A 26,398-nucleotide genomic window follows, 5' to 3' on the forward strand; every position below is an offset into this window, starting at 1 on the left:
CTGAGTTGCTAGGACAGCTATAATCAGATGACAACCTTTATCCCTGAAGCTCAGGATGATTGCATATTTCCTGTGTCAAGCAGCTTTAATCAGGCATCAAATGCAATCATGCCCCATTAGATGCTCTTCGACAAATGTATACTTTACTAAAGAGTTGGATCTTTCACCGAAGCTGGAAAGGAACAAGGCATTTAAGACAACTTGCAGGTTGTCTTAATTGCAAATGTGCAGTAAAATATTTTGTGGAAAAGTGTTTATCATGTATTTTATAAGACATAAGTGCATAAGGAAAACTAGGCATTCAAGGAAGTTTATTAAAGTCTCATGTTATTTCTCATGGGGTGCAGCTTTGTAGAGCAGAAACTAAACACATCTACGTTACTTTTCCATCTGGTTAGTCTCCCCCAAATGTAAGCATAACGGTTAAGGAGCTTAAATGTGTTGGAATCACACTTTTTACTTCCTTACAACAATCTTTAATAAAGGAGTTAACGTTCCTGCCTGGATTACGGTACTTTTGTTCGGTGAAGTGATCATTAGCTGATGTTGCTAACAGTAAACACGTACATCAACTACTTAAATTATAAGCTCTGGGGTGGCATAAGGATGAGGATTTTCTCTTTTTAAATTTACTGTAAAATAAAAACCACTAAAAACAGCTGTATATACATCGTATGAATGTATATAGAAATAAAGAAAGTAGTTCTTGGCGCACTCTTGGAAAAAGTGGTACAGATAACGAATGTATGGATGAATGATGAGTTCTAGGTGCATATTCCTAAACTAAGTCATTAACCTGCCAGTTGCAGGAATGTTTTTTTTTAAACACTCCCTCAGATCTCACATATTTGATATTTAGTGGCTGCAGATTAAACCATTAAAGTGGCCAGTAACAATGGTTTTATTTAATTCAGGCTGTCATGGAAGACATCTAGTCTGACAGATTATTGCTCAGTGGGAACCTTTACTCTCTTGTAAAATCATTTTATGTGACTTATTAATTTGCTCAAATTTGCTCTATGTTTTTACTGATAAAAGAAACCATCCTGGCTTTATTCAAAGTTTTGTTTTTAATTCCATAAATGTTCCATCTTACCACAGCAATCACGGACCAATCAATTAAATAATGAGTACCACGTTCGCTATGCCAGTGCGACATAACCACTGTTTATCTGCATCAAGGCATTAGTCACTGCCAGATTTATGCACACAGGAAAACAACTGTTGACTGGGTTGTTTTTTAATGGAGGCAAATGGGGGTCTGAGCTTAATTAAATTCTTTTTAATTCACATTGATTCATAAAGTGAAACCCAGTTTTAACTAAGCATCCATCAACTTTTTGCAAGTGGAAAATCAATCTTTCTGGTTTCAAAGTGCTATCAATTAACACGCACGCATACACGCTCACAGAAACACTTGCAGACATTTGGTTCGACAGCAGCCGACACCACAGCCAAATTATCTGATAAAAATCTCACCTGATGTGATCAAAATTAGTTTCAGGTTCAGAAATGTCGATTTCATCTTCTATCATATTAATGTTTTCAGTGCAGTTAGATTAAAAGTAGTGCATGCTTTATCAAAACTCCCCACAAATCCTGCCATAACAGATTTTATTGACAATTTAAAGCTAACTTCATAAAGTGCTTTCTTTTGTCTCCTTTTTCTTCAGAATAATAAATGGTCATTCCTGTAACTCTCAGCTCTGAACTGTTCAGAGGATTCAATATATGAAGGTGAAGATTGTTAATGCGCAAAGCAAAAAACCAATAGTTTAAACAACATCCCACCCAAAGTTTTCTTTAAGGTTCAGCTGTTTTCATTCATCAAGCGTGAGCCATTAATGCCGCGATAGGTGACGCGGCTGGGACGGACCAGCACGCCGTAGCCAGGTCGACAGGTGAAGTAGCGCTGGCCGCCAACAGAACCGTCGTTCTTTCCTTTTGGGCTCCGGAGCTCCAGACCCAGCCAAAGCCCTGGAGCAAAGTCTGCTGTGCCCAAGTAACGGATGAATGCCATCTCATTGGCACTGCTGAGGAAGACTTGCATGCCCACGTGGAGGCGAACCTGTCCGTCAGAGGAGGGAGCGGGGCTGGAACCTGCCGTACTTCCAGGAATTCCACCACTACCACCACTGAGGGTGCTCCAGCGCCGACGGTGAGGGTTGGAGCGACTCCTTTTTTATAAATATTTTTAAATATTTGATTTATGAAAGAGAAAAAAAAAAAAGATTCATGAGAAACATTTATGCTGTGTGAAAGAATACATCATAAATCAGGAAATTCATGGAAGTTTGGCTGTTCTTCCTCATTATAGCCACAATCATACAGTAGCCATTTAAAAAAGGAGCCTTTTGCTGACTAATACCTCTGCTTCTTATCAGTATTGATTATGTCACCGCTGCAGGGATTAGGATGGATCGGAAAAGTACGGGGAAGGAGAGATGTGAGGAATGTTTTGAGTGTAGACACACCTGGAAACCGGGCTTCTCCTGCTCGTCTCCTTCGGAGTGGCGATGGCCGATGATGTGCTGAAACTGCGACGAATTGTCCCTGCAGAGCAATCACAATAGTCAAGGGCTCCCATGCAGATATGTGCAAAGAAACTACAGAATAATAAAAAGGCAAAAGAGAATGAAACATTTTAAATAAGTCTGAGGCAAAGTTGGCAGAATTCTCACCACCGAATGGTTGACTGAGGCGTGAAGAGTTGAGCTCTGAAAGGCAATCGACTGAACCATGGATCCTGTGAATAAGCAAGAAACTGGTCTGTGTTTTTTACAGAATAAGCAAGAACGCTGACATTTCATTTACCAATATATATGTCAACTTTTCTGTGATAAATTAAATCCAAGCACATGCCAACAGCTTCTGATGGCTTTTCTAGAAACAACTTTGATGAAAACTGCTGCTTGCAAAAGGCAGCAAGTTCTGCTTATTAACATTTTCATTGTTTGTCTGATGACACTGGAAGTAAATGTAAAACTCTAAAACCAACAATCAAGGAAGAGTAAATTGTCTAAGAGTTAAGAACAGAAGAAAAGGTAGAAAAACAAAAAAAGAGTGAGTAAGAGGTTGGGGGGGGGTTCCAAATGGGTTGTGATAGCTGCTGACGGAAAAATAAAAGAAAAAAAAGGAAGAATGGATGAGAATGTGGTATCCTTCATTAAAAATGGCTGGAAAGCATGCACTCATCTAAGCAGTCCTCACCCTGAGGTTAACTAGAAAAAAAGAAAAATGGGAGAGAAAGCAGATATGGATATAGGTGGGAAGAAAAGACAGGGGCTGACTTAGAAAGCAAGTTTTACTTAAAAAAAAGGCAAAAGGGCAAAGAACAGAAAAGAAAAAGTGGATCTGCAAAGAGCTGCAAAAGGGGAAACAAAGGTGCAATGGTCCATCACTTCTAATGAACTAAAAGCCATTATGTTATATGCCAATTACATCAAAATGCTTTTTATTCATTTATGACACAATGGAAAGTTTAGGCATTGTGCTGTTAATGTGCCATCTAATAAAAAAAGGTCAACCGTTCTGATTCATTTGCATAAGATGGGAAGTTAAAACAAAGCAATGTCTAGCAGGGAATAATTAAATGACTTGTCAGACAAACAGGTTCCATATCTGCAGGATTAAATTATCTACAGAAAACAGCCACTTTGAGGCTTGATGTATTCATCAAAATAACACTTTCTCTGTGTGATGACAAAGTCTAAATAGATTTGAGGAAATAAGAAGACTATTCAAACCATTTAAAATCGAAACAGTGTGGGGGCGGTTTCTATGTCTGCCTCACTAAAACGAAGGCAAGGCAGAGATGTAGAACAGAATAAAGAAGTTATAACTGTCTAAACTCCCGAAAAGGCACTCAAATGTCGCCACTGACCAGCCATCTTATTTGACAAATGATGCACTAATGGTTTGCAATGTTGTCTTTTTAGTTTTTTACTGCTGCATCTGGAGGATCGTGAGGATTTTAATCATGAGTCAGCAGCAACATCAGTAAAACAGGACATTTTCCTACAGAAAGACATTCATGTGCTAAACAAATCAATGTGCAAAGACACACACACACACACACACACACACACACACACACACAGTGCTAAGAAAGTAACTGCATATTAAGGTGTTGATTTTTTTCATGCTGGGCCAATAACCAACCAACAGCATAATAACTTAATACATTATTGGCTCAAAAATGTATTGCATTATTGCCAAGTCATTATTTGATTGGCTCCATATTTAAATGGCCAAATTATTACATTACTGGCCGTTATTACAGCTCATTCTGCCCCCTGTGCAGGTATCTCTCATGATGAAGAGGTTAATAGATGTTTAATGGAAAATCTGGAGTTAAAAAATGGGGGCATGTCTAATGGCTCATGTTAATTAGATATGTGCAGAAATACTCCAACTAAACAAGACAAACTGATGACGTATAAAATAAAACCAGGTTTCAGAGAGCTACTAAAACAAAAAGAGAGAGTTGTATTTTTACAAACTTTCATGTGTTCTGCCACTTCACTTGTTAGTGTTTCTTGTAGTAGTTGTGGCTCTCACACCAAATATTGTCACGTAGCTGGTTTGTTGTCTAAGTGGTCTTTTCTTTCTTCACATTAGACCTCCTGTTGCTGGTTTTGTTTCCCTTGCATTATGTTTTACATCATGTTATTGTGCACAGGAGGCAGATGTCACTGGACTGCTGCTAGTTAATGTGTGGAATGGTGAGTGGCAGCTGACAGGACGACAGGAAGCAAATTAAAGTTTAAGCACAACCACATTCCATCTGACAAAGCCAACACACCCCAAATCTGTTATACAAGATATGTTCAGATCCAACACTGAGTTCAGGCTTTGTGCCTTTTTTGTTGCACTCATCAACACGACCTGCAGGCCCTTGAACTAATGATTTGCAAAGAAGTTATTGATTAAAGAGAAGAAAATCTATCACGCATGCAACATTTCATGATACTGTCATATTTTATTCTCTGATGTGTAATCATTGGGTCCGTTGCATGTCTATAATCCACATTTTAAAGCATGGATGATGGCATCTGGCTCATTACGAGGTGTCACATTAAATTGACAAGTCATCCTGAGTGAAGGCCCCAAGCTTCCCGTTTGACAACTCTAACACCAGTTAATCACCAGAACAGAGGAGCTCCGTTTGCCTAACAGAGGGCAAAATCAAATATGTCAGCAGTCACACAAATGACACTGTCAAAGGAACTCATTAGTGCCATCAGATGTTCTGATGAGGACAATGTAATGCAATCTTAGTGCTTTCAGGGCTTACTGGTTAATGTGCTGTGAACTGTAAAAAATGAAGTCACGTGTCTGAATCATCTTTAAAGATCCAGGCCTCACCTTTGGACACGAGACGGAGGAGCAAAGACTCCGTGTTTTGGAGGGCAGCTGAAGTATCTCACTCCTCCGACTGATCCATCGTTTTTACCACTTGGTTTGTCCAGTTCGATGCCCAACCAGATTCCTGCCGAAACAGAAAGACGGATCAAAATCAGGCGAGCCACTGCACGATTATTTCATTTTACAATTAATCACGGTAGTAAAGATCCCTCAAAATAATCACTTTACATAAAACATTATGTATGAAATATATCAGCAGATCAGCGCAACTTCCGCACAGATTGAAAACATTGTTCCATCACTTCCTCGTGTTTCTGTTTATGTGACTTTGTTTTGGTTTTGTGAGGGTTGCAGAAGAAGCTAGCAGAGTAAGAGTTTTTCCCCCCAAACAAACAGATTAAGACATGCTTGTTAGTTTGATGACCAAGGTGTCATTGAGGAGGGCGGCTCAGGACATAAAAGGTTGTAATACACTACCTGTAGGATAACCAGTAGCATCTTATGCTACAGTAAACACACATGTACAATAGTTTGGATAAATGATGCTATTATTAATATAACGTAATACGGAAATTAAATTTTATTGTCATTTGTTATTTTGTAATTACGTCCGACACGTATTAGTCTTACAGCGTGATGTGAAGCGTTCACTGAATGTTACTTTATAACCCACAGATGAGAAAAAACTAGTTTGGATAAAAACGAGTTTGGTTAAATGCCACTAATGTTTATCCAACCTAACATTAGAATTAAACTGTGTCCAACTCGAGTTGGTCATCCAGTGTCACACAGATGAGAAAAAGAAACTAAATACGTCTTTTGTGATGGATAGGTTCACGTTTTAAACAAAATTGACCCAACATGAGAATTAAGAGCATTTAATTCCAGATAAACGGTCTTATTTATTTTCAATATTGTAGTATTATCTATGTCTCAAACAAAGAGATATTCTGCTAAAGGACAGCAGGAAGAAAAATTTACCTATTATTTATTGTGATTATTTCTTAGACAATAAACGTACCAAGAAAATATGTAAACATGACATCCCTATGCGGCACCAATGCAACCACCACAAATCCAATAAGAAGAGATGCACCTTAAAGCGCTGGCAGCTATAACTGCACAGTGTTAGTAAGACAAACCTGTTTATTTCCATTTTACCGACCATCCCTCTATTCATATCATCAGCTCGGTAAAAATGAAGATCTTTGGTTTCTCCAAAAATAACTGCTCAGTTCTGTAACTTCGAGCCAACGGCCTTGAATAGTGCAAGTCTTGCATATGACATGAGGCAGAAAGAAAATTCAGAGCAAAGCCTTCCATGAGCCAAATTAAGATACGGACAGTTAAAAAGTTTTCAGCATGAAGAGCTGCATTTGCTTTTGGTATAGAAACCCAGTCCTCTAGAGTGCTGAGGCTGAGACAGTGCAGCACTGGTAGAGCTGATTTAAGAGTATCAAAGGAAACTTAAGACTGAAATCCCCTCAAACGTGATCCCAAGTGGTGTGAGATACATTAGTATTTATTTATACATGACTGATGCCTGGAGAGAACCGCTTCCTAAATATTAATGGATTCAGTAAGCTGTTTGCTGTTTGGCTTTCTGTGACTTTTGCTCAACAGCAGCACTTCCAAATCTCATTTTTATTATTCGCCATGTTTTTCTCAACTGGATGTTCATCACTGCAGAAACTCGGAGGGATTTTCTGATGGAGTTCATGAGCGATTAAGACAGACCTCTTCATCACATGTGACTTACTGTAATAAACTGACTTCTTCAGTAAGTTGTTCTGTAAACCTACTACTTCTACAAACTTCATGCTATTCAAACCACTGAAATGTTCAGCTTTTTCTGGAGACTGGAGCTCTGGATTTTGGTGTTTCTAGTTTTGATAGTTGATGGTGGAGGATGAAGCAGTGGCCTTCTTTCAGTTGGGTTGAATGGGCTGCTCCACTATTATATTTCATTAACAATAAATGTGTATACATGTAAATGCATTATTTGTTAACAGCATTATTTATTATAACAGACAAAACTTCCTTTAATGCAAATTACTGCTTTTAAGTCTTGATCTGGAAATAATGATGAAACTGCTTCTTGTCAAACTTTCTACGCTCAGAGAGCTCAAACTGATAGTGATGTCCAATTTGCAGCAAACAAAAGATCAACAACAGTCTTTCTGAAAAGATTAAAAAGAATTGTCCTTTTGCTGGAATCAGGGGTGCTGCTAGAGATTTTAGGCCCCATGAAAAGAAACTGAAGATTCAATTATTTGCTGCAAGACGGATACTTCATATTTAAAAACCCATCTATCTTTTTTTAAATACTTAAACAATTAATTATCTCATGATAATTACAAAACAAATTACAAATACAAAACTTAAATACAAAATAACCTTTTCCATGAAAAGGAAATTTATTTATAATCTGTGGAGAAACAAATCAAATCTCAATTAAAACACCATCAAAAACAAAATGGCCACTCATTGTTTATGATTTATTGTATTGCGAGCGTTATCATCATTAAACCAGAAGCAAATGGTAAAATAAATCAGGTAGGCTCAGAAACAAAACATAGCAGAACACACATGGTTTATTGTATTATATGAACTAAATGTAATACGGTCACAAGCAAACCACTGTAGAGATTTACAGTCAATAGCTGAGAGCATCTTTAACGTTAAATAGTCACATTTTAAAAGGTAGAACTTTGTGTAATAAGATATCAAGAAGAGGTAAAGGTAAACTATTGCTGAGTCAAGCTCTTGCAATCTCATTCACCATCACTGTACTTGCTCAGCCTTTTTTTTTACCAAGAGTCTAACGTGGAGCTTTCTCCCTGCAGAATCACTTATCCAGCTTTCTATTATATACATATTATATTATATATTATATATAGTATCTCCAATCATGTAATGTCATGTGTAATAGCGTCACAATCCTTATTTCTGGTGGCCTCCCACTACTTTGTTTGACTTAAAGGTGCTTTCAGTGATTTCACCAACAATGTCAAGGGAAACTGATCTGACTACAAATCCTCCACGTCATTGTCTCCCTCATGTAGCAACACATGAAGTCTAATTTATCTCCAGATCTGTAGACTCACAGGTGAAGCATTAGATTAGTGGGGAAAAACATATATGATGCTATATGATTGTTGCTAGTTAACCTAATAACTAGAAAATGTAAATATTTCTCTGATTGGATTGAAAGCAGTCACCCAGTCTGCTGCACTGGAAAAGTGCTCTGTTACCAAACTACTGACCTAACCTAACATTACAGTGATAGCTGAGAACCATTCAAGTCAGTCTAAAATAAAGACAAACCATTTTTTATTTACTATTAATAATTCAAAACGATTTTTTTCTATTCAATTTGTTTTTTTCAATAATAAATTAATTCAACGCTCTGCTGCTCAGCTCCTTCCTCAGGGGCTACCTGGACGTCTTCAGGTGGGGTGGGGAGGGGAGGAAGGGTCTGGCAGCATCTGCTTTGGCTGCTCTCGTGTCTGTTCGGAACATATGTCATTTTTTTTTTAGCCGTGCAGCTTGCTAATCGTTTGTCTGCCTTGATTATTTGATTAAAACAACAGTGAAATGAATAAAATCCAGAGTCAACATGGTGCGCTACTGAAAACAAACGCCCCATGTTGATCCTGAGAAAAATTAAAATAATAATAATATATATTTATATATAAAAATCAAGGGGTCAATACTCCGAACCACACCAACCCGGTCACTCTGGATCACGGCGAAGAAGATCTCACCAGCCCGACGGATTTCATTGAAGAAAGCTTCCAGCGGATCGTGATGGGGAAGTCCAATGCTGTGAAGACGAGCTCCAAATCAGGCTCCAAAAGGGTTCGCCCGGCGGATTTCCCTGAAGCGACCAGCCCAGTTTCTCCAACCAGCAGCGATACGACAAATATCTTAATCTCCATCGACGGGAAGCTATCCAGTCTCGATGCCCAGCTCCCCCTGCTGGAACTTCTTTACCGTGGGTTCCAAGAAAGTTTGGAATATATCCAAAAACAGGTGGAAGCTCTTGCTACGGAGAACAAGGCCCTCAAAGATTCGGTGGAAAGCCTTACCGAAGGAGTAAGCCAACTATCAGAAGAAAATAAAAAAATGAAAGAATTACTCCTAGACCTTCAGGCTCGTAGCATGAGAGATAACTTAGTTATTTCAGGGATCCCTGAGCAGATGGAGGAAGATACAGAGGCAGCTGTTAAAAACATTCATCAGAACCAAGTTGAAACTTCCGTAGGAAAAAGTAAAAGCCATCTTCTTTCATCGAGTTCACCGCATAGAAAAAAAAAAACGGAGGGTAGACCCAGGCCGATAGTAGCTATTTTCGTTCTCCACAAAGAAAAAGAAGAGGTGAAGCGTTGTGGCAGACAGCTTCGTGGGACTGACCTTAGCATGAGCGATCAGCTTCCCAGAGAAATCCTGGAGTGTCACAAGATCTTGTTCCCCATCAGGAGAAAATTCCTGGACAGAGGAGCCCGCGCTGTCACCTCGGTGGACAAACTTTACGTGAATGGACAGCTACATCGTGACCATAACACCACTCCCTGGCTCTACTGACCTCAGATATGTATCCACACTCAGGTGATATAAATGCTAATCAGACTCACTGGGCTTAAGTCACAGAGTTTAATGTTTGTTCACATTAGACAATAATACTGCCAGTCTCTAATGTTCACAAAAATGTACTTATTTTTTATGGGTTTATTTTCTTTTTTCACCCACTCCCCCCCTTTTTCTTGTCATTTTCTGCTCATTTTTTTCTTCTTTTTCTCTCTCCTTGCACTCTTTTTTATTTTTTCTAGCTACCACCTCACAAAACCACATCATCAAAACTGGCAATCCACGAACACTGTTAAACAATATATGGATGCTTTTGGAAGTTGCGATATATGGCGGTCTTATCACCCTAATATAATAGTACACCTTCTTTTCCTCAGTTCACCATTCATACTCTAGGCTAGATTATTTTCTGGTTAGCAGTTCTGTGGTAAGTGAGATTTCAGAGACCCAGATTCACCCCATCACTATCAGCGACGATGCACCAGTTTCCTTCACTTTGAGGAACACAAGAATCACACCATCGGCTTAAAAGCTGGAGATTTAATACAGCGTTGCTTAAAGATCCCGACTTTATCAGCTACTTCACAAAAGAATGGGCTATATACTTAGAAAACAATGACAAACCAGGAGTCTCAGCATGTGTTCTGTGGGGAGCAGGGAAGGCGGTAATGCGAGGCAAAATTATCTCTTTTGCATCACATAAAAAAAGAAAACTCAAAAATATTATAATTAGAACTAAGACTTAAATCATTACAGGATGCCTACAGTGCTTCACCAGATGAACCAACGATGAACCAAATAAGGAAGGCTAGACTTGAATTAAATGAAATAATTGACAAGAGAACAGAATTTCTGGTGCAAAGATTACGCTTGGAGACATTTGAACACAGTAATAAATCTGGAAGATTCTTAGCTAATCAGTTGAAAATAAATAAATAAAAATCTACCATATCAGCTGTTAAAGATTCAGTAGGTAATATTACGCATGAGCCAGATAATAAATAATAGTAAATCTAACAAGCGTATTAGAAAAACAAAGATTAAAAATGATAAAATTGATTACATAAAAACAGAAAGAAAAAGCTCAAATAAAAAAAATAAAGTTAAGATTTCAGTGTAAAAGAACCAGCTGCAGATCTGAACTCCTAGTAAGAACTATTGAAATGCAGCTGAAATCAGGTGGTTCTTCAACCTTGATTTAAATAAACTGACTTGATTTAAAGTGTTTCAGCTGATATATATATATATATATATATATATATATATATATATATATATATATATATATATATATATATATAAATAAACGGGAAAGTTAAAGCATCATCATCATCCCCTACCAGTGTGACCCCCTCAAATCCATCCACAGAGTGACCAGCTCTACAAATCTCCATGTCTTACCTTCATAAATGACAGATGCGGCACATGTGTTAAATGCATTAAAATTTTTAATGCAATTAATTACATAAATTAGTTACTGTCATTAACGCGTTATGTTTGACAGCCCTAATATATCTTCATATGTATTTCCTTCCTGTTTGGTTTGTGCTGGTAACCATTTTTTATTTGTGTTTTAATACAAGCCTCCTGTTATTGTTTTACATTTTAACATTAAAATGAACAACTGGACACAGAACCAAAGCAGATAAATACAATGAATAAAGCCTTGTTTAGATTTTCACCCACATTCCATTCACTGTTGCTCGGGCAACCTGGACTGTACCACTACACCTTCTTTAAGGCATGTGTCCCCCCCCCCCCATTCTTTGCACAAATGGTATGTTCCTAGTTTATCCACGGAATGATGTAATAAAGGCAATGACATTACCAACAACATGGCAACAGCCGATGACATCACTTAGTGTCATAAAAAGGTGGAATTTAGAACAGAATTTCCTAAGCAGTCAGTTTTGAGCAGCCTTTCGACTCTCACAGACGTCTACCGAAGTTTAGATAAACTTTGTTTGTACAGCATTGTACATATCCGTTTACCAAGAACTTGGAAAAACAGAAAATGAGTCACCAGAGAGAAAACATGGATCTCGAGACAAAAAACAAGGACCTTCTGAAGGAAATCGAAGTCCTCGTGAAAGAGAACCAATCTCTTCGCCAAGAGATGGCAGTCAAAAATAAAATGGCGTGCAACCTTGAAAAAGTGAAAGTTGATCTCTTTAAAGAAAACAAGGATCTTCATAGCAAAAACAAGGAATTTCGAAAGGAAATCAAGAACCTTGACAAGGAGATCAAATCTCTTCACTGTAAGATGGATGTCATCGGTAAGGTCAAGAAAGACTTTGAAACAGAGAAAGTGGATCTTAGGAAAGACAACATGGACCTTCAAAACAAAAACAAAAACCTTTTGAAGGAAATTAAGGATCTTGACAAAAAGAACAAAGGTCTCCACAACACTGTCGAAGTCCTTCGCAAAAATCTCGAGCGTTCCCGGAACAAAAGTAAGAGGGATATCTTGATGGAGAATGAACTTTTGGCCATGAAGAATGAGTCCCTCCAAAGAGATGCTAACAGCCTGGTCAGTAAAAATGAGGCCCTGAAAAAAGATTTGGAAAGTCTCCAGACGACGCTGAAGCAAACTGAGCAGGATTTAGAAGATGCCAAATTCAGGGTGAAAGTAGACAATAAGTGGCTGGAAATAAAACATCGATGCTTGAAAGAAATCCTGAACCAGACAGAGAAAAAGCTGAGTGACTGCCAGGAACTCTGTGACCTGAAGGATGAAGAGCTTCAGATCAAAACTCAGCTTTTCCAAAATTCTCTGGAAACAATAACAAGCCTGCAAAGCAAATATGACAGAAAGGATGAAGAGAACAAGTCATTGCGGCAACAAATGGAGGACAACAACAAAGGGATTGAGCAGAAGATGTGTGCCACTGAACAAGACCTCAAAAAGGTTAATGAAGACCTCAGAATCTTGGTAGGAAACTTCAGCAAGGTGAGCTTAGAAAATTCTTCACTGCAGGACCGAGCTCAGTCCTTGGAGGAACGGCTGGACCAGACAGAGAAAAAGCTGAGTGACTGCAAAGAACTCTGTGACCTGAAGGATGAAGAGCTTCAGATCAAAACTCAGCTTTTCCAAAATGCTCTGGAAAAACTCACAAGCCTGCAAGAAAAACATGAAGAACAGGAGGAACAGCTGGACCAGACCAAGAAGTGGCTGACTGACTGCCAAGAAATCTGTCAACAAAAAGATGACAAGATTGAAGAGAAAACTCTTCTTCTTCAGCATGTTCTGGAAGAGGCAGCAATCCAGCTATCCAAGCAGGATATGATTATGGAAAATGATTTGCTGCATAAACATAATCTTAAAGACACATACAAGATAAGCATAGAAAACATGCCACCGGGGACACAAGTTCAACCCCTGGAGAAACAGCTGGACCAGGCCAGCAGGTGGCTAACTGGCTGCCAAGAAACTGGGCAGAAGGATGAGAAACTAAGAGACATCTTAACTACTCCAGTATGCTCGGGAAGAGCAACCCTGCAGAGCAAATGTGCTGAGATGGAGAGAGAAAACTGCACACAAAATCAGGACCTGCAAAAACTAATGGACACGGTCGACAAGAAACCAGAAGTCTCCAGAAAATTTTGGACCATCTTTAAACCAAGATTCACAGAAACTCAGTAAGAACTGAAAGACTATGGAGAAAATAACAGAGCTGAGGAGTGAAAACACACATATACTGATGTATACTGATCCCAGCCTGCCTGAAAACCTTGACCATCATGCCTGTTCCCAGAAAGACAGCGGTGGACAGTCTCAACAACTACAGGTCTGTGGTCATGAAGCTTTTTGAAAGACTAGTTTCACAGCACACAAGGGTCTGTCTGCCACCCACTCTGGACCCCATCAGTTTGCCTACAGGGCGAACCGATCTACAGATAACGCCGTCCCCATAGTGCGAGATCCTGGACGGTCAGCTTAGAAGTCCACTGGCAGGTGGGGGAGGAGAGGCCAGATTGCAGGAGTTTCTGCACCAGGATCTCAGGAATGATGTGGTTGAAGGTTGAGCTGAAATCTAAGAAGCGCAGCCTTGCGTAGCTTACCTGAAGCTCCAGGTGACTCAGCGCAAAGTGGAGGACTATTACAAGAGTGTCATCTGAAAAAAGAAAAAAAAAAACCCCCCAAAAAACAAGGGATAGTGTCATTTGTAGATCGGCATGCCCTGTAGGCAAACTCATGGTATCCAGAGTGGGTGGCAGACAGACGCTTGTGTGTTGGGAAACTAGCCTTTCAAAACGCTTCATGACCACAGACTTAAGGGCATCAAATGTGTGCCACTGAACAAGAATCATGGCAGGAAACATCAGCAAGGTGAGTTTAGAAAATGCTTTACTGCAGGCACTAGCTCAGTCCTTTGAGGAACAGCTGGACCAGACTGTCTTGCCTATCCTGCCCCTCAGCTGTGCTCCATTTCTCCTGAGTTCTAACCACCGGTCCCAGCACTACATTACCCAGAATTCCTCTGTTCCAGCCATCTTGGATCTCACCTGCATCCCATCTTTATCATCTTCAGTCTGCACCTAGTTGTCTCCCTAAATAGACTCCCTGTCCAGACTGATGCTTTGTGTAGTAATTTTTGTCTATGTTCACTAAACATCTGTGCTAGAGGCTTCGTTAAACACTTTGGCTTTGTACCTGCGCTTGTGTCCGGCTTCTCCCTCTGGCTCGCCTGACATATTACTACACCACCATTGAAGCAGCAAGTAGTGACGGCCCTGGAACAGCGGGTGGAAAGACAGGAGGAAATGATGGCTGAACTTCTGCAGCAGTTACGTACGCCTCTTCACCCACAGCCATCTTCACCACCAGCACCTGGCAGTGCTTCTTCATCTGCAGCAAGGGTTGCTGCAGCGCCTGCCAGCTGGTCCACCTCCTCTCCGGTAAGGTTCCCGGAGATATTCTACAGAGATTCTACAGGTTGTGCTGATTTTCTTCTGCAGTGCGATCTCTTCTTCTCCTACCGTCCGGAGCTGCAGGATGGAGAGAAGATCGCCACGGTCATCTCTCTCCTCGGAGGACGTGCACGAGACTGGGCTACAGCGGTCTGGACCGTTCGGTCGCAGAATACGCATGGTGGTTATGAACCAGTTCTACCAATAACTAGAGAGGGCTGGACTGAAGGACACCACAGAAGCGGTAACCATGGTAGCAAAGGAGCAAGCCTTGAGTTCTAGAGCAATGGAGGCCCAGATCTACCACACCAGGCAGTGTCATATATGTTTCAGATATACTGAGATAATGTTAGTAGTTACAGCAGCTTACGACAGTTATGTTTTACGGCTGTGAGCGGACGTTTTGGGAACGTACAGAAAAGTTAATTGTTGCTGCTTGTCACGTCTGTGGCTGTATAAGAAAGAGCTGAGAATAAAGCTGCGCTGAGGAGAGAAAAGCCTACCCTCGATCATTCTACATGGTGTCAGAAGTGGGATAAGAGAATATGGCAAAATTTAACGCTCCAACGAACTTCGCATTCGATAAACCCACGGAGTGGCCCGATTGGAAGCAACGAGGAGAGGTACAGAATCGCAATGAAACTTCATAAAGATGATGGACAAGTGCAGGTGAGCTGCCTGATCTATGCAATGGGCAACGAGGCGGAGAATATATTTAAGTCATTCACATTTGCTCGAGATGATGATCGCAACGACTTTGCCATCGTCGTGCAGAAGTTTGATGACTACTGCAAGAATACGTGAATGACTACGTGAATATTATCCACGAACGGGCGTGTTTCCACCAGCAGATTCAACGAACAGGAGAGAAAGCAAAAAGCTTTATCCGAGCTCTGTACGAACTTTCAGAGCATTGCGAGTTCGGCACAACTCGAGACGAGAATATTCGTGACCGAATCGTAGTGGGAATAGTAGATAAAGAGCTTTCCCGCAAGCTACAGATGACGGCGGACCTAACACTGGCGCAGACAATGCAGACCGTCAGACAGTCAGAAGAGGTGGCAGCACAAGTGAATCTGCAAGGAGACAGCGCGGGATCTGTTCAGGAAGTGCAGTTTAAACGAAAAAACCCGCACTGGAAGCCCCAACAGCGACAAGACAAGCCTAAAGATAGAAAATGGAGAATAAAGGAAAAGAAATGTAGTAAATGTGGAAAAGCACAACATGGCAGGGATGAAAAATGCCCTGCAGGAAAAGCTACATGCCACAACTGTCATAAAATGGGACACTGGGCCAGAGTGTGCCACAGCAGCAGGTCAGTGAAGGAAGTGACAGAGACAGAGAAAACTGAGCAGAGTTCTTATTTCCTGGGCTCAGTGTGTGACATAAATGAGAAAAGTAAGCAGTGGACTGTACAGCTATTTGCAAATTCCAACCCAGTAGAATTCAAAATAGATACAGGAGCCGATGTATCTGTGATGTGTGAGGACACATTTCATAAACTCACTCCTAAAGGACCCCTGGAACCAGCTGAGATCCCTCTCATCAGCCCCGGAGGCGAGTTGCCATGTCTGGGCCGTCTTAAAGCGACAATCAGCCACAAAGGAAAGGATTACTCATTCACAGCTTACGTGATTCGTGGACACAGAGTCAACAACTTACTCAGCAGGGCCCTATCAGTCGAGATGAACCTAGTAAGACGAGTGGATGAGGTCAAATCCTACACCAGCCACCTACAAGCCTACGGTGAGCATGGTACACTAAAAACTGAGCCAGTCAGAATCGAGCTACGGGATGATGCTGTCCCATACGCTGTACACACTGCTCGCCGTGTGCCTTTCCCTATGCTCCAGAAAGTAAAGGAGGAACTGTAGAGGATGGAGAACAACAGCGTTATCGAGCCAGTGACACAACCCACTGAATGGTGTGCACCCATGGTTCCAGTCATAAAAAAGAGCACTGCAAAGGCCAGGATCTGTGTGGATCTTACAAAACTGAATAGGTCAGTAAAAAGGGAACACTACATCTTACCTACATCAGATGAGATAACTGCCAAGCTAAGTAGTGCGACAGTGTTTTCCTCCTTGGATGCTGCCAGTGGATTCTGGCAAATTCCACTACACCCAGACAGCTGCAAACTGACAACATTTATCACACCATTTGGCAGATACTGTTTCAAAAGACTACCCTTTGGAATCACTAGTGCACCAGCGATTTTTCAGCAAAAGATGCCTGAGACCCTCGAAGGTTTAGAAGGAGCGGAGGTGTTCATGAATGATATTTTTGTCTATGGGACTTCAATGGAGCAACACAACGCCCGCCTTGACAAAGTGCTGCAGCGGATTGAGTCAGCAGGCCTGAAACTCAACAAAGATAAGTGTTCACTCAGACAGAGACAGCTACGATTCCTGGGTCACATCATTGATCAGTCTGGGGTCAGGCCAGACCCGGAGAAAGTGGAGGCAATTCACCAGTTACCGCCTCCAAGAAACGTGCAAGAGTTGAAAAGGGTCTTAGGTATGGTAAACTACCTGGGCAGATTTGTTCCAGCTCTTACAACAGTGGGACAGCCATTGTATGAGCTCTTAAAGAGCAAGAACATCTGGACCTGGGGTCATTCACAACAGTCAGCTTTTGAGGACATCAAAAGAATGCTGACAAAGGCGCCAGTCCTCGCCTTTTATGACATCACAAGACCCACAGCTGTGTCAGCTGACGCCAGCAGCTATGGATTAGGAGCCGCACTGCTTCAGCTCCACGGAGAAGAGTGGAAGCCCATAGCCTATTGTTCCAGGCGTCTTTCAGAGGCGGAATCTCGCTACGCACAAATAGAGAAAGAGTGTCTAGCGGGTGTATGGGCATGTGAAAAATTTGACAAGTATTTGTGTGTACTGGATGAGTTTAAGCTGAAGACTGACCACAAACCGCTAGTGCTGCTCATTAACAATTGAAGCCTTGATAATGTCCCTTTGAGGTGCCAGCGTCTCCTGATGCGGCTAATGAGATATAAGCCAGTGGTCGAATATGTGCCTGGAAAAACGGGACCGGGATGGTGACGTGGATCCGGATTTGGGAGATCCACCGAGCGGGTCAACCCTGAATGGCGGTGTGGATGAAGCGGCTATGGCTGTGGGAACGAGTGAAGCAGTAACTTCGCTGGGATCTCCAAAGTGGAGTTATGTGGTGAAGAAGGGCCGGCGTGCGCTGACAGAGGAGGCTGCAACTGTGTTGCGCACGGTTGTGCCAGGACCAAAGAAGAGATCCAGAGTGACAAAACCTGTTGTTGGCACCGGCTCCAGTGGTAACATCAAAATGGTCCGGACCAAGCTGGTGAGGGTATTCGCCTCCAGATTTTCACCAGATTTGGATGAAGTAACTCTATCTGTGTATCTAAAAGAAAAACTTGGCCGTGACGTTACCTGTAAAAAGATTGATACTGTGCAGCGCAGATTCAGCTCTTTTAAAATATCTGCTGAGTGTAATGACGTTAATGAGATGTATGACCCAGATCTATGGCCTGAGGGAGGCCTGGTGCGGCGGTATTATGAGCCCCGTCATGTCGGGGGTTCTGGGGCTAATGCTGTACCTAGCGCCGAGAATGTGAGTGCGCGTAATGGCATCGCGTCCGCGGCCACTCACTAGTTTGGGTTATGGAAATACGAGTCTTGTCCTATAACTGTCGTGGCCTTCGGCTTGGTACCACCGCTGGGGATAAAGCTCGTCGTTTGGTTGTTGACAACCTTTTAACAAACTGTGATATACTCTGTTTGCAAGAGACATTTTTAGCACAACAAGACTTGGAAAAACTGAACTCTTTTAATGACTCTTTCCATGGGGCAGGAGAATCCACAACTGACTTTAACCGGGGTATTGTCAGGGGGAGAATATCTGGAGGTGTGGCAATACTTTGGAGAAAGACGCTTGATAAATGCATTACAGTTGTTAGAATGGGTGTTGATTGGTGTATTGGAGTACACTTTACATGTGCCAATAATGAATTTATTTTGCTAAATGTATACACTCCATATGAATGCCAGCAGAATGAAGATGAGTACTTGAATAAGCTTGCCTGGTTAAATTCATATGTTGAAAGTAGTGCTTCCCCTTGTGTTTATATAGTGGGTGACATGAATGCTGACATTACAGATATGAATTCCTTGTTTGCTAAACATATGGTCCAGTTTTGTGAGGATCACAATTATATCTTGTCAAGTAAATTGCTGTTGCCAACTGACAGTTTTACTTATATCAGTGAGGCATGGCACACTACATCGTGGCTGGACCACTGTATTTGTACATCAGATGCTCATGCCTCTATTAAGTTTATGGATGTTTTGTATAGTGTGGTTACAGGTGACCATATACCAGTCGAATTTATTATAAATGTTGAACAGTTAACTGTATTGTCTAAAAATGAAGGCTCCGTGAACAAAGGGAAGCTTGAATGGTCAGCTCTGTCTGAGGAAGACCTTACATCGTACTATATTAACACAGACAAACTATTAAACAACATCATTTTGCCATATGAGGCAATTAGATGTACTGATGTTAATTGTACCAGTATGACCCATAAAGGGGATGTCTGCTCACTGTATAATGATATTGTAAAAGCTTTGGTTGAATGTGGAAAACCCCTTTACAAAAGTAGAACTAAGAAAAATAGTGTGATGCCTGGGTGGAACACGTATGTTGCAGTGTTTTATGAGCAGGCCCGGGAAGCTACTACAGAGTGGGCTTTGGCTGGTAGACCGAGGCAAGGCCGTGTCTATGAAAATAAAAAGTTAACTAATGCTAGGTACAAATATGCAGTCCGGTTTATCAGGCGAAATGAACAGAGTATGAGGTCTGAGTCACTGGCTGGAAAACTGTTAACTAAAAATGTCATAGACTTCTGGAAAGAAATAAGAGTTCTCAATAGTAACAAGGCGTCCCTGCCCTGTATTATAGATGGCATTACTGGATCTGATCAGATACTGGATCGCTGGCGTCAGCACTACAGTGCTCTGTTTAACTGTATTCAAAGTGAGCAGATTATAAGCAGTAATATTGATCAAAATGAACATTTAATTATTAAAGCACATGATGTGTATCAGGCCATAAAACAGCTGCCGGACAACATAGCATGTGGTGAGGATGGTGTGTTTGCTGAGCACCTGAAACATGCCAGTGTTAGACTCTCTCCTCTCCTGGCCCTCTGCTTTACCAGCTGCATGGTACATGGTGTGTTGCCTGACTCACTGCTGTCTATCACTCTGGTCCCTGTTATTAAGGACAAAGCTGGTCGAGTGGGTAGTTCAGACAACTACAGGCCTATTGCCCTGGCTAGTATTTTGTCCAAAGTGTTGGAAAAGATTCTGTTAAGTAGGATCCAAGGGCTAATTAATACCTCAGATAACCAATTTGGATTTAAAACTAAACATGGTACAGACTTATGTATCTTTGCTTTGAAAGAAATTGTGAGAAAATATAGGAGTCAGAACTCTACTGTGCTTATGTGTTTTATTGATGCGTCCAAAGCGTTTGATCGTGTCAATCATAAGAAGCTGTTTATTAAAATGAGTCAGCGAGGTGTCCCTCAGTACATACTGAGAATACTGGCTTATTGGTACACTCACCAGGTTATGCAGGTGAGTTGGGGGAGTAACCGGTCAGCTCCATTTGGGGTTAGTAATGGAGTGAAGCAGGGAGGGATTTTATCTCCTGGTCTCTTCAACCTGTTTATGGATGAACTGTCACAGAGACTAAATGCATGTAAAACTGGCTGTAGTATTGGCCTGACTCTTGTAAATCATTTAATGTATGCAGATGATCTTGTTGTATTCAGTCCTGGTAGTGCTGGTCTCCAAGACCTTCTCAACATCTGCTCTGAGTATGGCATGGAACATGATATCATTTATAATGCCAGTAAGAGTGTCATTATGATCAGTAGAACAAAAGATGATAAAGGGTTGACATTTCCCCAGTTTACATTATGTGGGGATACTCTGTCTGTTTGTAACAAATGTAAATATCTAGGTCATGTTATTACTGATGATCTGACTGATGATGCGGACATCTATAGACAGTGTCGCCTGATGTATGCACAGGCTAACATGCTCATCCGGAGGTTTGGTCCATGTACAGATGAGGTGAAAAAGACATTGTTTAAAGCTTACTGTACACCTTTATACACTTCACATCTGTGGTCAAATTATAAAAGAGCAAGCATGCGCAAATTGAATGTGGCGTATAATGATTGTCTCAGACTTTTACTGAAGAAACCGAGATGGGAGAGTGCAAGTCAGTTGTTTGTGTCATCAGGGCTTAAAACCTTTCAGGCAGTTTTAAGGAATTTGATGTATACATTTATTTGTCGTGTTAATGACTGTTGTAATGCTATCATAATGTGCCTGACTAATATAAGACTCAGTGTTACACGCTACCAGTCTCAGTTATGGAGACACTGGTATAGATGTCTTCTGTAGGGTGTGTGGTGTACATTTATCAAGGCCTGCCCTAAGTAAGTTTTTTTTTTTTTTTTTTTTTTTTTTTCTTGTATTTTATTGTATTTTTGTTTTGTGTTGTGTGTTGTTTTGGACTACGAGTCTGTAATAAAGTTTGATGATGACACTATCCAGGAGTCCACGATCTTGCATAACGGAAGGGACAGACACACACAGTGAGGTGGAATGCTATGTAGCTGCAGTGATACAGGGCATCCCCGCATCCCCAAGCAGAATGGAGAGTATCAAAATGGCAACCGCAACTGATGGTGACCTTCAGACAGTGATTCAACTCGCAAGAAAGGGATGGCCTGACCACAGCAGTAATGTTCCACTGAACATCAGACCATACATGAAAGTGAAAAATGAACTAACTGAAGCTGATGGCTTGCTCATAAGAGGGAGCAGAGTTGTCATTCCACAGCCACTGAGAGCCGACATCCTGGAGAAAATACATGATGGACATCAAGGACTGATCAAGTGCAGAGAAAACGCAAAAACGTCAATCTGGTGGTCTCAGCAGAAATAAATAAAGAACACAGTGGTGTCGTGCCACCAATGCCAAGAACAAAAGCGGACACAGCAAAAGGAACCGCTTATCTCCACACCTCTGCCCGACCGCCCATGGAAAAGAGTAGCCCTTGATCTCTGCGAACTCAACAAAAACAATTACCTGGTCGTCTCCGATTACTACTCAAGGTTCCTCGAGGTGCTGCACTTGCCATTCACAACAAGTGCACAGGTCATTCAGAGACTCAAAGAGACCTTTGCAAGGTTTGAAATCCCGGATGAGGTGGTGAGTGATTATGGACCTCAATTTTCCAGCTCCAAATTCCGTGAACTGGCAAGTCAATTAGATTTCAGACATATCACATCCAGCCCCCACCATCCTCAAGGAAACGGTCATGCAGAGAGAGCAGTGCAGACTGCAAAGAGAATCCTTCAACAAGAAGACCCATTAATAGCCCTCATGTGCTACAGATCCACCCCCTGTACCACTACAGGAGTCAGTCCGGCAGAGCTGTTGATGGGGAGAAAAATCAGGACAACACTCCCTGCGCTGGGAAAAAATTCCAGACCCAAATGGCCTAACAGAAAGGCTGTCGAACAAAAGAATGCTGGAGAAAAGGCCAAACAAGCTTTTTTACTACAACCTTCGCCATGGAGCCCGACATCTTCCACGTCTGTGGCCTGGAGACAAAGTCCTCACTAAGCTAGATCAGGAAAAAACCTGGCTGACTTCAGCAGTCGTCTCCAAGGAGTGTTCTACTCCAAGATCCTACCTGAACAACACACCAATAGGGACAGTGCTGCGGAGGAACAGACGACACCTCCAGCTGGATACCTTTTCACTACCAGTCCAAAACCCCACACAGATGCCAACGGACAGTGCCGGACCAAACCCTCTGCCCAAAACAGTCGTCACTGAAGAGACTATCTCTCCAGATTCAGGTGAGGTCACGGGTCGTGTACACACCACCGCCTTACCACCAGGAGAAGTCCGAACCAAAGCTGGACGGGTGTGCAAGCCTGTCAACAGACTAGACTTATAAACGGACATCCTGTTGAATATGGCTTTGTCTGTTTATGCTACCTTATAAGGACAGTGTGATGCTAATACACTATGCTTTGGTATAGTTGAAAGTGAAAAAGAAGAACATCGTTTGTTAATGCTTGATTAAGGAACATTTACTTATATTGCATTTGGTTAACGGGTCCACTAGAAATATTCTTCTGGTCTGTACTCCTTCCCATTCTTTGGTTAATTGCATACTGTTTGGTTTCGTTTTGCATTATTGGTGTAAACAACAAAAAAAAAAAAAAAAAAAAAAAAGATAAGAGGAGATGTCATATATGTTTCAGATATACTGAGATAATGTTAGTAGTTACAGCAGCTTACGACAGTTACGTTTTACGGCTGTGAGCGGACGTTTTGGGAAGGTACAGAAAAGTTAATTGTTGCTGCTTGTCACGTCTGTGGCTGTATAAGAAAGAGCTGAGAATAAAGCTGCGCTGAGGAGAGAAAAGCCTACCCTCGATCATTCTACAGGCAGGACTCCAGGTCTACCACACCAGGCAGGACCCCAGGCCACAGGCATAAGGGCATCAGATGTGTGCCACTGAACAAGAATCATGGCAGGAAACGTCAGCAAGGTGAGTTTAGAAAATGCTTTACTGCAGGCACTAGCTCAGTCCTTTTAGGAACAGCTGGACCAGACTGTCTTGCCTATCCTGCCCCTCAGGTGTGCTCCATTTCTTCTGAGTTCTAACCACTGGTCCCAGCACTACATTACCCAGAATTCCTCTGTTCCAGCCATCTTGGATCTCACCTGCATCCCATCTTTATCATCTTCAGTCTGCACCTAGTTGTTTCCCTAAATAGACTCCCTGTCCAGACTGATGCTTTGTGTAGTAATTTTTGTCTATGTTCACTAAACATCTGTGCTAGAGGCTTCGTTAAACACTTTGGCTTTGTACCTGCGCTTGTGTCCGGCTTCTCCCTCTGGCTCGCCTGACATATTACTACACCACCATTGAAGCAGCAAGTAGTGATGGCCCTGGAACAGCGGGTGGAAAGACAGGAGGAAATGATGGCTGAACTTCTGCAGCAGTTACGTACGCCTCTTCACCCACAGCCATCTTCACCACCAGCACCTGGCAGTGCTTCTTCATCTGCAGCAAGGGTTGCTGCAGCGCCTGCCAGCTGGTCCACCTCCTCTCCGGTAAGGTTCCCGGAGATATTCTACAGGTTGTGCTGATTTTCTTCTGCAGTGCGACCTCTTCTTCTCCTACCATCCAGAGCTGCAGGATGGAGAGAAGATCGCCACGGTCATCTCTCTCCTCGGAGGACGTGCACGAGACTGGGCTACAGCGGTCTGGACCGTTCGGTCACAGAATACGCATGGTGGTTATGAACCAGTTCTACCAATAACTAGAGAGGGCTGGACTGAAGGACACCACAGAAGCGGTAACCATGGTAGCAAAGGAGCAAGCCTTGAGTTCTAGAGCAATGGAGGCCCAGATCTACCACACCAGGCAGGACTCCAGGTCTACCACACCAGGCAGGACCCCAGGCCAGAGGCGTAAGGGCATCAGATGTGTGCCACTGAACAAGAATCATGGTCTACCACACCAGGCAGGACCCCAGATCTACCACCCCAGGCAGGACTCCAGGTCTACCACACCAGGCAGGACCCCAGGCCAGAGGCATAAGGGCATCAGATGTGTGCCACTGAACAAGAATCATGGTCTACCACACCAGGCAGGACCCCAGATCTACCACCCCAGGCAGAACTCCAGATCTACCACACCAGGCAGGACTCCAGGTCTACCACACCAGGCAGGACCCCAGGTCTACCACCCCAGGCAGGACTCCAGGTCTACCACACCAGGCAGGACCCCAGGTCTACCACACCAGGCAGGACCCCAGATCTACCACAACAGTAAAAGTTCAAAGAGTAATTCCTTGGGGGAGGACATGTAAACATTGCTCTTACTCCTTTGCAACTTCTTTTGAAGGGATGAGCCCTCAGCATGTTAAATAAAGTTATTAAACTAATGATAGTAGTTCTAGCTTTGTTCTGTATTGGTCCATCTTCTAAATTCTGTTTGCAGGTTTTTCTATGTTCAATCAATAATATCAACAATGTATTAGATGGAAGGAGGCATCCAGAGACATGATGTGAGGTAAACAGGTGTCTCTTGTAAATGAGAGTGTGTGTCTCAATGGGACTGCCTGTATAAATAAAGGTTAATATTAATAATATATAAAAATAATACAACTTTATGAAAACATTAGCAGAATTTCTTTGCATCTGCTCCAATTTCCACTATAGTCCATTAAAGTAGCTTTTCAAGAAATTGAAGCTCAAGATAAGTTCTAAAACTATAAAGGAGATGTCTCCTAGAAAAATCCAATAACATCAAACTACGATTCAAAAATATACATTTATTGTGGTGTCAACAAATAAAAATAAAAGATATTACAACTATGCCACAAAATATGGCAACTTAACCCTGCAGCCCTTATATGTTTAAACAAGAATGTGTGTCCTCACCGTGTAACTGTTAAACTTTCATTTTGAAATTTTATTTTATTATTTATTTTATTAATTAAACAAACATATCTGCTGCAGCTAGGACAAACACGAGGTGCTGAATAGAAGTTCTTCTAACCTGGAAGGGGACAGCTGAGCCCGACCAGAACCTGACTGGACCCACCAAGACTTCTGTCCGGGATTCTCTTTCAGAGAACTTTAGAACCCAGAACAATTATTTTAGACCTGTTTTAGGAGTAAATTTAGGAAAACAGAAACAAGGCTACTGAACCCATGTGCAGCCGTAGATAAAGCCTGTACATGTTATTGTTTAATATTTTGATTTGTTAGAAAGTACAGAAACTCACGTGTATATTTCAATGTGATTAGTATGTCCCTGTTTTCCCCATGCAGGGAGCCACCATTAACTCACAAGTTGAACCTTTCCCCACTTTGACTTTACAATACTTTGGTATCCTGAGTTTATTATTCTTGTGATAAATATATCTCCTCATATTTCTGACTGCTTTCATATGCTTGCTGCTTCTTCTGCTTAAGCAAGATGTATTGAATGAATGAATCTGTATCTTTAGACATGTTGTTTCCTTTTATAATGCCTAGAATATGATCATTTATCAGAAATGAATCCCCACAGACAGGGCTGCACGGTGGTGTGGTGTTTCGAACCTTGAGGGCAGTGGCCTTTCTGTGTGGAGTTTGCATGTTCTCCCCGTGTATCCGTGGGTTCTTTCTGGGTACTCCGGCTTCCTCCCACCGTCCAAAGACATGCATGTTAGGTTAATTGATGACTCTAAATTCTCCCTAGGAGTGTGTGCGAGTGTGAATGGTGCTTTGTCCCGTATGTGTTGGCCCTGCAATGGACTGGTGACCTGTCCAGGGTATACACTGCCTCTCAATGCTGGGATCGGCTCCAGCTTACCCGCGACCCGTAAGTGGACCAAGTGGTACAATGACTGACTGACGGACTGACTGACGGACTGACTGACTGAC

The 26,398-nt window shown here is 41.9% G+C and overlaps 1 protein-coding gene across 2 annotated transcripts in view; it reads right to left on the bottom strand.

The window, feature by feature from the left end:
• Positions 1 to 1,578: 1,578 nt before the first annotated feature.
• LOC121630805 (CAP-Gly domain-containing linker protein 4-like) overlaps positions 1,579 to 26,398 on the bottom strand; it is a 66,756-nt gene continuing 41,936 nt past the window's right edge. For both annotated transcript variants that reach the window (XM_041971308.1, XM_041971307.1), the window contains 4 exons: positions 5,368 to 5,491; positions 2,682 to 2,746; positions 2,475 to 2,553; positions 1,579 to 2,177 (listed from right to left, as the gene is read on the bottom strand). In XM_041971308.1, the coding sequence (XP_041827242.1) occupies positions 1,811 to 2,177; positions 2,475 to 2,553; positions 2,682 to 2,746; positions 5,368 to 5,491 (635 nt within the window). In that variant the 3' untranslated portion in view covers positions 1,579 to 1,810. The remainder of the gene's footprint in view (positions 2,178 to 2,474; positions 2,554 to 2,681; positions 2,747 to 5,367; positions 5,492 to 26,398) is intronic.

The sequence above is a fragment of the Melanotaenia boesemani genome, chromosome 20 (assembly GCF_017639745.1).
Source record: "Melanotaenia boesemani isolate fMelBoe1 chromosome 20, fMelBoe1.pri, whole genome shotgun sequence".
NCBI lineage: Eukaryota > Metazoa > Chordata > Actinopteri > Atheriniformes > Melanotaeniidae > Melanotaenia > Melanotaenia boesemani.